This window comes from Dendropsophus ebraccatus, chromosome 7 (assembly GCF_027789765.1).
Source record: "Dendropsophus ebraccatus isolate aDenEbr1 chromosome 7, aDenEbr1.pat, whole genome shotgun sequence".
NCBI lineage: Eukaryota > Metazoa > Chordata > Amphibia > Anura > Hylidae > Dendropsophus > Dendropsophus ebraccatus.
In genome coordinates, this window is record NC_091460.1 from 113,629,522 (window position 1) to 113,642,498 (window position 12,977).

General features: G+C 41.2%; 1 protein-coding gene across 5 annotated transcripts in view; it reads right to left on the reverse strand.

Moving 5' to 3' along the window:
* The window catches only part of MAPK10 (mitogen-activated protein kinase 10), a 160,507-nt gene that overhangs the window by 39,006 nt on the left and 108,524 nt on the right, over positions 1 to 12,977 (reverse strand). Inside the window, exon 8 of one of the 5 annotated variants that reach the window (XM_069976725.1) lies at positions 6,581 to 6,652. The exons of the other annotated variants lie outside the window; for them this stretch is intronic. Within the exon in view, the coding sequence (XP_069832826.1) occupies positions 6,581 to 6,652 (72 nt within the window). The remainder of the gene's footprint in view (positions 1 to 6,580; positions 6,653 to 12,977) is intronic. 5 annotated transcript variants of the gene reach the window in all.

The following is a 12,977-nucleotide window of genomic DNA, read 5'->3' on the forward strand; positions in this document are numbered from 1 at the left end:
ATAACTCATAAGCGCTGATTAAATATTTAAACATCATGAGACGCAATATTTAAAAAAAATGCATTTAAGAAATATGACTCTGTTCCAGCAGGAATGTTTAACATTAAATATATATAACTTGTTTAAGACTAGGTGTACACGTTTGATATAGTCATACAGTATATACGACACGGTTTCCTTCACATAAATGATACATATTTACTTTGTGAGCCCGATAAGTAGATAATCTTTAAAGATGCAGTGTCCCGAAAAGTTTTTTTTAAGAAATCAGAAGGGGTCGTGATCACAAGCAGTTTTGCAATATACTTGCTTTTTCTTTTTTAATTTTCTTTAATTAAATCAATGTTATACATATGGCCACTAGGTGTCTCTTTTCACTGCGCATGTGTACAGCGGCTGTGTGTCCACATTCAGTAGCAGAGAATCCTGGGGGTGCTTGCATTGTGTGGTCAGCTCTCCTGTAACAGCACTAGAACCTCTGTAACCACACAGTGACATTATACTGACTGAATTGTTGTATAACAAAGAGCATTGTCTTCTGGTAAGCTGCAGAGCTGATAATATAATCAGCAAAAGTTAATCATGTAATTAGCCAAAGATAACTGATATACAACCTGCATGATGGACAGATGTCTTCCCTTGTGTGAGCGCACAAAGGACTGAGACTTCCTGTGCTTGGGCTCTTATTTTAAACAGAGATAAGACCAAATAGGAGCATGGGGCACAGTTTGGCCATATGTATAACTTTGAATTAAACATAGAAAACTTAAAAGAAAGTAAAGTGAGTATATTTCACTAGCAGCTGGCAATGTTATCTTTGGCTGGTCTCCTTGAGATCAGCGATCTGTTTCTCTTAATACACAGTTTAGTCCGTAATTGGACTATTCACAAAGTCTGTATATTAACAGATCCTCAATCTGCAAAAATTACTGACAAGCTCTAGTACGGCACATATTGTCTCATAGAAGTCAAAGCGAGCGTCTGTAATTTTACAAGATCCCTAATTTTTACAGATGTAAAAAAAAATACAGACGAGTAAGAATTTCAAACCATTCCCACTTATTTAACTTGCCGATTTGCAAAAAATACGGATTCAGTCCGGATGCGTTATGGATAAAATTTTTGTGGATGAAGATTGCAAACAATTGCAGACATCATATACAGTCCTAAAAAATACTGAACTTGTGAATGTAGCCTTAAAAAATAGTAAATAGTGAACTAACTGGTCTGAGACAGACATGTTGTGCTCTACTATTTGACCAGTAGATGGAGCCCTTACTATTTAAGTATGCATTGTGCCTGGCTGCAAGAATGGATGTATGTGGGAGGAAGCGGTTGCCAAGACACACACGAAAAGCCGGATATATTAACCTTGAGCTCTGAAACTCTGCTGATGAACTGAGGCACTTCAACAGAAGTCTATCTCTCCCAGACAACATTAGCTAGAGGATTACAGTGCACCTGCAGGACAAGAACAATCTGCTTACATAGACAATGGAGTGTGCTTCATCGATCTGGCCCTGGAATCTGTTATATATATTAGCACGAAGAAACAAGTGGTTGAGAAGCTGAAATGTTCTCCATTTTGGTTTTTAATTGCATAGATGTTATCTAGCTTTTATATATGATTAGAGACAGTCCTATATGTGCACTAGCATCTAATACACAATCCGTGGTACAGTGTCTCTAGATGTGTACATGGAACAACATTTCACTGTCCAGCCCATCATATGTATAGCAACCAGACGCTGATGGAAGATCCTGAAGTCTTAATCTCTGTGATGGGAATACCCCTTTACAATATTTTTTTTAGATTACATTTTTGTATTTTCATTTTTTTTGCTCCTCACATTCTAGAACTCCTTCATTTTTCCATAAAAAATTGGCTTATTTTTTGCTAAACTAAATTTACTTTTTAATGACACCTTTTATTTTGCTACAAAATGCATGGCGAGATGGGAAAAAATTCCATGTAGTGTAAAACTGAAAAAATTACTTTTTGGTAATTTTGAGGGCTTTTATTTTTACGCAGTTTAATTTACTGACTTTACTTTCACCAATATTCTATTTATATTGGTTTCATTTTATCTTCCAACCTAAAAAATTATTCAAATATTTTCCAAAAAATGAATAGGCCTAAAACAGTCCTGTTCAGACCCTTTTATTTTTCCATCTATAGAGCTATATGAGGGCTCATTTTTTTGTGCCATGGTCTGTTGGTACCACTTTGGTCTGGATCAAACTTTTTTTATAATTTTTTTTTTTTTTAGCAAAAATTCACACTTTTGTCACTTGGATTTTTTTTTTACTCCATTCACCATATGCGATCAGTGATATTATATCTTAATAGTTAGAGCAATTACGCACGCAGAAATATAATATATGCTTATTTGATTATTTATTATTATGATTATACTTTTTATTGTTTTGAAATATGGGAAAGGGGGTTGATTTAAAGTTTTATTATGGGAGGGTTTTTTTTTTAATTCAACATACGTTTATTGTTCATTTTATCACATAACATTTTAAGACCCCATAGGGAACTATTGTAAGGAAACTTTTGATTCTTTATACTTTCTCATAGGAAACCTAGGATCAGTATTATTTGTGATCGACTGATAGATACTGCAGAAGAAGCCTCTATCAGTTGATCAGGCCGCAAAGCCCACACATATATGTATGAGGTTTGCGGCCTTCGGAGCCAGTGGTGATTGGGACCAGTAGGAGGACCAAATGTAGGTACAGGATTTAAACCCCTTAGAGTCCGTTTTCAGATATGAAAGTGGGATCTAAGGAGTTAATTCATGCCAACACAGAGATCGGTCGTGCATAAATCGGCAGCCCTCTGGTATACATAGTAGCAGAATGCTACCCGGGATATAAAGGGAAGTCGGTTCCTGATCTCCTTTTATAGGTTAAACATAATAATAAAGGATAATAATTATTATTTTAAGGATCTGGTCATTTCCAGTGGGAGCAGCACATTATTGGGTATTTTCAAAACGCTGACAGCGGCTGTGGCGAGGGAGCAGGACAGGTGAGTATATGTTACCGACAGGTCCCCCAGAGCCCAAACAACATGGCTAAGTACAGTATGACTTTTTCCGGACAACCCTTTTGTTTTTACTGTATGTTAAATATATGCCCACAAACAATATTCTGTTTAAAAAAAAAAAAAAAGAATATTCCATGCCAAATCTGTAATAGCTTCAATTATGCAATTGTAGAAACAAGTTATTACTAAGGTAAGTTCACAATGGTCGAATGAGTATGAATGTGGTTTATCCACATGCTGATTGATGTCGATGGCAGCTGACTAGAGATAGAAGATAAGTCATAGCCAAAAGAGTATATGAAGCAGTGGACTATCGTGCCCCTTGCCGCCCAGAGGAAACCATTTTGGAGACCTCCTATCGATCTGTGTAGAACCTGTACATGTAGTTATCATTGTCCTACAAGCCATTTTGTAACCATGCTTCTGAATAGTTACAAGAGCTGCAGGATATAATATTTTCAACACACAAAGGTCTTTCCAGGACCATTATATGAAACCATGCTCAACATACAACATGTCAGATCTGCGACACCGGTCAATGGCTGGAAGTGGAGATTTTACTAGTAAAACCCCTAGATCACTAAAAAAAAACATGCAGCGATTGGCTGTGCAATCACACCTTTTAAAGTACTGTACAGCTACTTTAAGAGGACCAGGATGAGCTGCTCCTTTGGACACTAGGGGGGAGATTAAAGAAGTCTATGGGCCAGACATATGCCAGGGAGAAGGATCAGATTCTTGCCTTCTTTCTGGCTGTAACCCCGCTCGCCTGATAGGGGTGCAGCAAGGAGGGGAGGAGGCGTGGCCTTATCCATGCGCCTCTAAGTAGATACTGTTGGGGGAAAGGGGGCGGGGCTTTATTTAGGATTGGCGTACAAGTATGCCACTCTTGGTAAATGTCCCCCTTGATGAGGGCAGCTTAATGTTATTTTTCTGCTACACTGTGTATACTATACAGTACCCGAATATGTAGAAATAATGAAAGGCCTTGCTGCATGTGTGTTAGTTATCTGGTTAGTTTTCATTAATCCTACGACATTTGGAGGGCTTTGGAACCAATGACTTTCCATGCAGTTTTCGTCACGATACATTGTGGGAGATTTATCAAGCAGTCTTACAGCAGGAAAGTTCTTCAGTACAATGGCAACCAATCACAGCTTTACCAGGGCTCATAAATGTTTGAAAGTTGAGCTCTGATTGGTTACTATGGGCAATAAAGGACATTCATACTGTTAAGGCCAGGTTTGCGCGCCTGTAGGGTTGTTCGCGGCCACAGACCCAGATATATGCAGACACTACTATGGATGAGCATCCAGAGCCATCCACAATTGCACGGATCCCGTAGGTAAATGGGGATTTTCTTGCGGCACGAATCATAACACCTATGTGTCATGTGAATGGGGCCATACAAATAAATTGCAGGTCGGCAATTATGGACAGAAATTAGTGGATGTGAGAACATACCTAACAGACCCTAAGCTTGACTTAACGGCTTAGAGTCCCCTCCTCTATGACACTTTTGGCCCAGTTGCCCCAAGGGTTAAAACTATTTTTCTTCAAAAAGATGTAACAAACTACACTAAGGGCTGTATTACACGGCCTGATCACTATAGTAAACAAGTGATCAGCGATCGTTTACTGAGCCTATTACATGGCTCCATTATCGCGCAGCAAGGGCGGTGTACATATATCGTTAGCGATGTCCGCGCAACCATGAAGTGACAAGCCATTCAGCCATTCACTAGCATCGGCAGTCTCTTCCCAGTCAGTGATTGGCTGAGCAGCCTGTCACTTCAGAGACCGATCCTGAAGTTGCACCAGCAGCTGTGAGGAGTGGGCCAAAGAGCAGAAAATACCGAGAAGAACAGAGAGGTAATGTATGAACTTATTTACAGATTTATCAGCCGCCAGCTGCGCAACGTTATTACGCGGAGTAATACGCGGTTGGCGGCTGATGATTTTAGGTCAGGACCAAAAGACACGATTAGCCGATGATCGTTGTCATCGGCTGATCGTTGTTTTTATTACGTGAAGCAATAATCTACCGATTCTGCATAATTCGGCTATCACTCTGTGTAATAGGGTCCTAACAAAGGTAACCATGCAGTGTGCAGCAGCCGCTGTTGCAGCCATGTAAAAACATGGGAGACAGTATCACTTTTAGGGTCCAGTATATGCTAATGAGCTCTTTGATTGCCATGAGGATGAGGACAGGTCTCTGCACTGCTACAGATGCCTGTTCCACCCACCTCCTTATACATATTCATTATGGGCTCTCCTGCTGATATAGGTCCCGGCCTTCTGAAATCCCAAGGTTTGGCTCTCTTTCTGCACAATTGCAGGATTTCAGGACTATGTCAGCAGTAGAGCCTACAATGAATATATATGAGGAAGCGGGAACAGAGGACAGCCTTAAACTTGTATCAGCACTGGAGACCTGTTCTCTTTCTTTTGTTTGTACTTGTGCAAATTATCAAGCAAAGTGATGAAATTCTGCATTTCTTTAAATACCTGTCTGTCTACCAGAACCATACTAGTACCCCTGGTTTATCATTTAGGAGAAGGTTTAGGTTAAAGTGACTCTGTACCCACAATCCGTCCCCCCCCCCCCCAAACCACTCGTACCTACCGATAGCTGCTTTTAATCCAAGATCTGTCCTGGGGTCCGTTCGGCAGGTGATGCAGTTATTGTCCTAAAAAAACAACTTTTAAACTGGCAGCCCTTTGCCCAGCGGCCGTGGCCTAGAATATCTGTGCCCTAACTTTGCACCACCTCTCCGTCCTTCCTCCCCACCCTCTTTATCATTAGAAACGTCCCTAGAACATTTTCTCCTGTCTGAACATTGCACAGGTGCCTTAACGATCCAGCCCATGTGCCGTGCTGACACAGGTGAGGAATAGGAGACAATCTGCCTGGAGAATGATGAGTAGGGCGGGGAGGAGGGACAGAGAGGGTGTGCCAGCCTAATGCATACACAATCTAGGCTACGGCTGCTGGGCACAGGGCTGCAAGTTTAAAAGTTGTTTTTTAGGAGAATAACCTCATCACCTGCCGAACGGACCCCAGGACAGATCTTGGATTAAAAGCATCTATCTGAAGGTACAAGCAGTTTTGGGGGGGGATCGGATTGTGGGTACAGAGTCACTTTAAGAGATCCAACCTTTTCAATTTCTGAATGGTGAATTATTGAAAGACGCTTTGGCTACTGCACAAATGTTTCAATACCATTGTGTTTGACCCACAACTATGCTTTTATCCATGGGAACCTTGAGATGTCCATGGTTGCCAGAGATTGCTGTGGGTAATAATAAGTGCATTATGTTCATCATATATTAATGACATTAGTGGAAGCAGTACGAAATAGCCCTAACACAAAGACTTGGTTTCATGAACTGCTACCTTACAGTGGTAGATGTCAAATAAGCCATAATGCAGATGAGAAATACTAAAAAGACTCTTGAAGTGTTCCCTTAGATACTGGCAGTCAGCATTATTCCTTTTTTTTTTTTTTTTTGGAAGGATACGATCAGTGCCAGGAAACAACACAGCACCTTTAATCATTTCGCCCATGATGCACCCCACAGACCACATGTCAACTGAAAACAAATAAAAATAATGAAATGAAAAAAACAGCAACAAGTCAACGGAAAACAATGCACATGAAGGGTCATCATGCAGTGCAAGCACACACAGCTAGGGGGCAGAACTTTCCTTTTTCTTCTTGTTGTAAGGAAACATCTCCATAACAGATGAGCGAACTGCCCATCTAAACAAAGTAAATCGCTTCGTTCTTGACTGTAAAGGCTGAAGATATATTTAAAAAAAAACACAATCACCTGCTGCATGGCTGCAGTGCTCTCTTCTGGCATCTTCCTCTCCCTACCTGCTCTGTAAGCAAATGCTATAGCGATGGGGGGGATTGGCCTATTGAGGTATAATGCTGCCATAGGTCACAAGAGTGATAGACAGGGTGGGAGCCAATGGCTTCTTGCCCAATCAAACACAGCACTGAATTCCAGGTCAGGTGTGGTTTGCAATAAAGCTCCATTCACTTCAATGGAACTGAGTTGCAAAAACCCAACCTCACTGGAGACAAGAGTGGTGCTGTCTCTGAAGGAAAGTGGACATGTTTTTCTAACACTGCACAACTCTTTTAGCTTTACGTACTGCTGTTTAGAAGCACATACAGTCATTTAAAGGGCCAGGCAAACTACCCGTTGGTACTTGCCCAGGTGGTGATACTGGCCTGGGCTGGCTAGCAAGACATTCTGAATTCTGGACAGTTTCTTGATGGCTATCCAAAGCAGTCCGAAATTTCAGATGCCCATATAGGCTTCTATGGAACATCCATGTTGGAATTCCAGATGAAAATAGGACCTGCTCTATATTTTTCAGAACCCTATTCCGGTGCCCAATACAACCCATGAGTCAGGAAATTTATCTGGATTTCCTGAAAATAAATCAGGATACATTTCCTGTGGCCTTAGCTACCAATGTGTGATGTGAGTGTTCTGATTTCTGGGACTCCATCAGTCAGTGCATCCCATGTGTGTCGCATATCTGGTCCTCCATGGCATCCCCATGCAGGTGTATAACGCTGTGCAATGGCTGAGCTATACTACCAAACAAATGGACGACAGAAGTTTTGAGTGTACACTGCCGAAAAGTTGATGGAGCCCCAAAGCCCAAATACTAAGCTATGCTCCACAATGGAGGCCCTACAGTCACAGTTTATATTGGCAACCATGCTAAAAAAAAGTTGCCAGCGCATATCGATTCATACTCGTTGTCAACTGGTGAGTATGTTGGCCCATTTTCCGAAACACATACATTAATTTTGCAGGGATCAATGGCATAGAAGATCATGCTATTTATTCCCGCTGAATAAATAGTGAGCATAGGGCCAAAATGTTATGGGAACATAGCCATAGCCACATACTGAGCGTGTTGCAGTGATGAGACCACAATGACCACACATTAATAACCTATACTACAAATAGCCGATCAATGTTAAGTTATCAAAAAAACCCTCTAATTCATGAAAAATATACTGACTGCATCATAAAAAAATAGGTCTTTATACACATTGGGAAAGATTTATCAAACTGGTGTAAAGTAGTATTGTCTTAGTTATCCCTAGAAACAAATCAGATTCCACTTTTCATTCTTTACAGATTCTTTGAAAAATGAAAGGTTGCTAGGGGCAACTAAGACAAGTCTACTTTACATCATGTTTGATACATCTCCCCCTTTGTGCATAATAAAACAATATAGAAACTAGAATCATATTATGGCTACTTTCTTCCAGAAAAAGCACCTCTCCCCAGTTTGGGTGTTATTTTGCAGCTCAGTCACACCAAACTTTTTTCCGCCTAATTTGAGAGCAAAATTCATGATTTTTTTCTAGATAGCTGGATAGGCAAATCAGCATTAATTTAAATGAATCAAACTTTACATGAAGCAGGGTACCAATATTATAACTGCTGTTCTTGGTTCATGATTTACTGTGACGCTTGACCTTGATTTTGACCTTCCTTCTTTTGTGCTGTTACCACACCCCTCATTCTCTGATTTTTCTTGGCTACTGATTTGCTCCTTAAAGTCATACTGTCACCTCCCTTTTCCTCACTCCATTTCAGTGGTTAACAGTGTCACCTAGGTAGGGTATCACAACATTTGTGCCCCATATTCCAGGCTGGGGAAAGAGCCCAATTGCCATGAAGCTCTGCCTAGGTGACACTGTCAACCAATACAAATAAGCGATCTTAGAGCAGAAAGAAGATACAAGATATATGCAGTATTTTATGTACAGCATCTTAACTTGTGGATGGTGCGGAGTGAGGTGGGTGACAGTATCATTTTAATCCAACTTTTCATGGAAGCAATGGGCGGTCTAATACCATACGTGAGCTGCACAGATGGGGCCTATTACTACACGGAGGCTGCAAAGAGTAGCCTAATACTATATGGAAACTGCACAGAGGGAGCCTAATACTATATGTGAGCTACATGGGGGGGGGGGGGTAATACTAATATGGGGCTGAACAGAGGGACCTAGTACTATATGGACGCTGCACAGAGGAGCCTAATATTATACATGGCTGCACAGAGGGGTCTGATACTGTATGTAGCCTGCTCAGGGAGGCCTAATATTGTACAGGGCCTGTACAAAAGACCACGGACACCATGATGTTCCTGGCTTTTTTTTTTTTTAGAAAACTGGTATATCACAAAGAGCATTGCTCATGATGACCCCTGTCCACCAACAAAATTATCTAGAATTGACATATAGGCATCAGAATTGGACCATGGAGCAATAGAAGAAGGTGGCCTGGCCTGATGAATATTTTCTTTTTACATAATGGATGTACTATAGGAAGAATGAAATATAATCCTCTGGGCAATATTCTGCTGATAAACCTTAGGTCCTTGCATTTATAGGCATGTTACTTTGACACATACCACCTACTGTACCTTAACACTGTTCTAGACCAAATATAACGTTTCATGGCAATCATATTACATAATGATAGTGGCCTTTTTCAGCAGAATAACACGCCCTGTCACACTGCAAAAATGCTTAGGAATGGTTTCCCAGATCTCAATCCAATCCAGCTTCTATGGGGTGTGCTGGAGAAAAGTCCAATCTATGGAAACCCACCTTACTGACAAGACTTAAAGGGGTTATCCTCAGGATGGGGGATATCTGATTGCTGGAACTCCACGCAATCTTGTTTAAAGGATCTGCTGTTAAAATCCTTTTGCTAGATACCATAGGACACCTTAAGGAATCTAGTGCATGTCACCATACGCAAAGGGGTATTCCACTCAAACATAGTTTTTCATATGTTTTATATACGGTGACACTAACAATTAATTGCATACTTGTTATTATCTATCCAGTCTCCTTCCCTCAGTTCTGAGCTACTGCTTTCTCTGCTAAAGATAAAAAAAAATTTGTGCATGAGCTTTTCTCTCCACCCCCCCCCCTTTCCCAGATGGCTGATGTAAACAAGTCCCTATCTGCAACTTTGTAGCAACTTTGTAATGCCAGTAGAGATAATCACAGGGAGCCCATTTGCAACTTGATCTCAGATTAACCCCCCAGCATTGCAAAAAAGATGCAAAGTTGCAGATTTAAAGCCTGCGAGGAACGTGTTTACATCATCTGTTGCAGAAGGGAAGGGGGAGGAGGGGGAGACAGAGAAAAAAGCTCACACAGATTTTTGTGTCTTCAGCAGAAAGCAGCAGCTCAGAACTGGGGGAAATAGACTGAATAGATAATAAAAAGTGAGAAAAGAATTGTTAGTCTCCCCATGGGCTGCAACATATGAAAAGTTATATTTGAGTGGAATACTCCTTTAGAGCTGTTTTTGGCATAATGGTGGGTACACAATATTAGGAAAGTGGTTTTAATGTTATAGCTGACTAGTGTATATCTGTATTCATAGTTACTCGCACTAACTTGGAATTTCTGGAATTACTTCTGTGCAAGAAGTGGAGTTTTATAATGAATAAAAGTGTTTGCACTTGAGATGTTTCATTTTCAGAGCTGTTTAGCAAATAGAGCCCTGAATATTACATATATCTGCAAAATTAATTTGCCAGAGACCTGACTGACTGCTGTGCTCATTTCAAGTTGAAATCAATATTCATAATCCATAATCTCTCACAAGAGGCAGAAATGTACAGATTTATACAGATTTATGCTTTTCTCTGCTTTAATTGTCACACTGCTATTCATATCATAAATGAACATAAAAGTAATACAGAGATATGGGACCATAGTGGAGGCTCATCATTTCCAGTCCCACGTTTGATAACCATATAAACTCCATTCTACATTTACAATGGCTAGCAACATTTTATGATGCCTGTTAAATGTTAGGGTTCAATCCAGTACATCTGAACATTCTACTTATAACGTGGTGAAAAAAAGAATCATACAGACTCCATTGATAACCACACAATGACATTATGCATTCAGGGACAAGAATATGGTAGACTAAAGGAGTCAGTTTAGATTGTACATAATGTAGATGCTGTTTATGTTAACAGTCCTGATTGATATTAGTAACTATATATCTCTAAAACAGTATATTTTGGAAATGCTTGCTCATCTGAAACACCTAGTTTTAATTAACACAACACCTTTAAGATATTATCTATGACATCCCTATAAAAAGAGGTAAGTGGGCACATCTGGCTTATCTCACTAAGAATCGAATGTTCATATACATTACAAAAGGAGAGTACAGTTGATTATGGCGTGGCTGATTCTGACAGTGTTGTTTATCCCGCCATGTTTTTAGGCCTCTCTCAGTTTGTGAATGCATTTCCTTTAGCCATGACTGGACCAAAAATGAGGACAAGTATTTCCTTTATACACTTCACTAACACTCCCTCCACCCTCCAGCTGCTAATTGACAGCTGTTTGTCTATATAAAGTATAGATAGTTAACTGCCAATCAGCAGTGGGTCCACAGAATGTGCTGGTGCTCATACATATTCAGGACTACTGAGCACATGCACATAATAAAGAGGACTATTTTCCTTGGCTTTTATTAGATAGGGCAGCATAAGCCTACTGAAAGAGTCTCTTTAACCAGGGCTGTTTTAATACATTGGTGGGCCCGGTGCACAGCCCTCAAGAGTGCCCCCCCCCCTCTTCCCTTTCAGTGCACCCCTAACACGTTATCAGAATCGGAGCTCAACACACAGTATAATGTACTGAAAGTGACCCCACACTGTATTAAGAGCCCCAATACATACAGTAGTTACCTTATAACACTATTTCCACCATACAGTGATTACATATTACATGAAAACTGCACTGAAAAAACCAGAAAGATATCACTAATAATACAATTACATAATACCGCCACACCATGACCCCTATCACTACAGATCCTATAACAGAGTGCAGTTACATCCAGTGACTCACAGGTGGCGTCTTCTCCAATCAGAGTCTGTCACATTTTCTTTTTCTCTCCCTCCAGCGTGGGCCACCTTAAAGTCTTCTCCTGGCTGTGAATCCTCTCTCTGGAATCTGCCTGAGAAACATTTTAGGCTCCGACACATCCAGTAGTTACACCCCTCTATACCCCTATATAGTAGTTACACCCCTTTGTACCCCTATATAGTAGTTACACCCCTCTGTACCCCTATATAGTAGTTACACCCCTTTGTGCCCCCATAGTTTTAAGGTGTATATAGCTCCCCCAGTTATATACAGCCCTCCTGTGCGCTCCCCCAGTAGTATATAGACCCCCCATGTTCTCCCCCAGTAGTATATAGCCCCCCTGTGCGCTCCCTCCATTAGTATATATCCCCCTGTGTGCTCCCCAGTAGTATATAACCCCCCTGTGCGCTCTCCCCAATAGTATATAGCCCCCCCTGTGCCCTCCCCAGTATTATATAGCCCCCCTGTGTGCTCCCCAGTAGTATATAGCCCCTCTGTGCGCTTCCCCTAGAAGTATATAGCCCCCTGTGGGCTCCCCAAGTTGTATATAGCCCCCCTGAGCACTCCCCCAATAGTATTTAGCCCCCCTGTTCTCCCCCAGTAGTATATAGCCCCCTTGTGCGCTCCCCCAATAGTATATAGCCCCCCTGTGATCTCCCACAATAGTATATAGACCCCCTGTGCTCCCCCAATAACATATAGCCCTCCCTGTGCGCTTCCCTAATAGCATATAAGCCCCCTGTGTGCTCCCCCAGAAGTATATAGACCCCCTATGCTCCCCCAATAGTATATGGCCTCCCCGTGCGCTCCCCCAATAGTATATAGCCCCCCGTGCGCTCCCCCAATAGTATATAGCGCCCCGTGTGCTCCCCCTCCCATATTACATTAAAAAAACAAACACTTATACTCACCTGGGTCTATGCATTCCTGTTCTCTTCACTCTTGTGGCCGCACTGCAG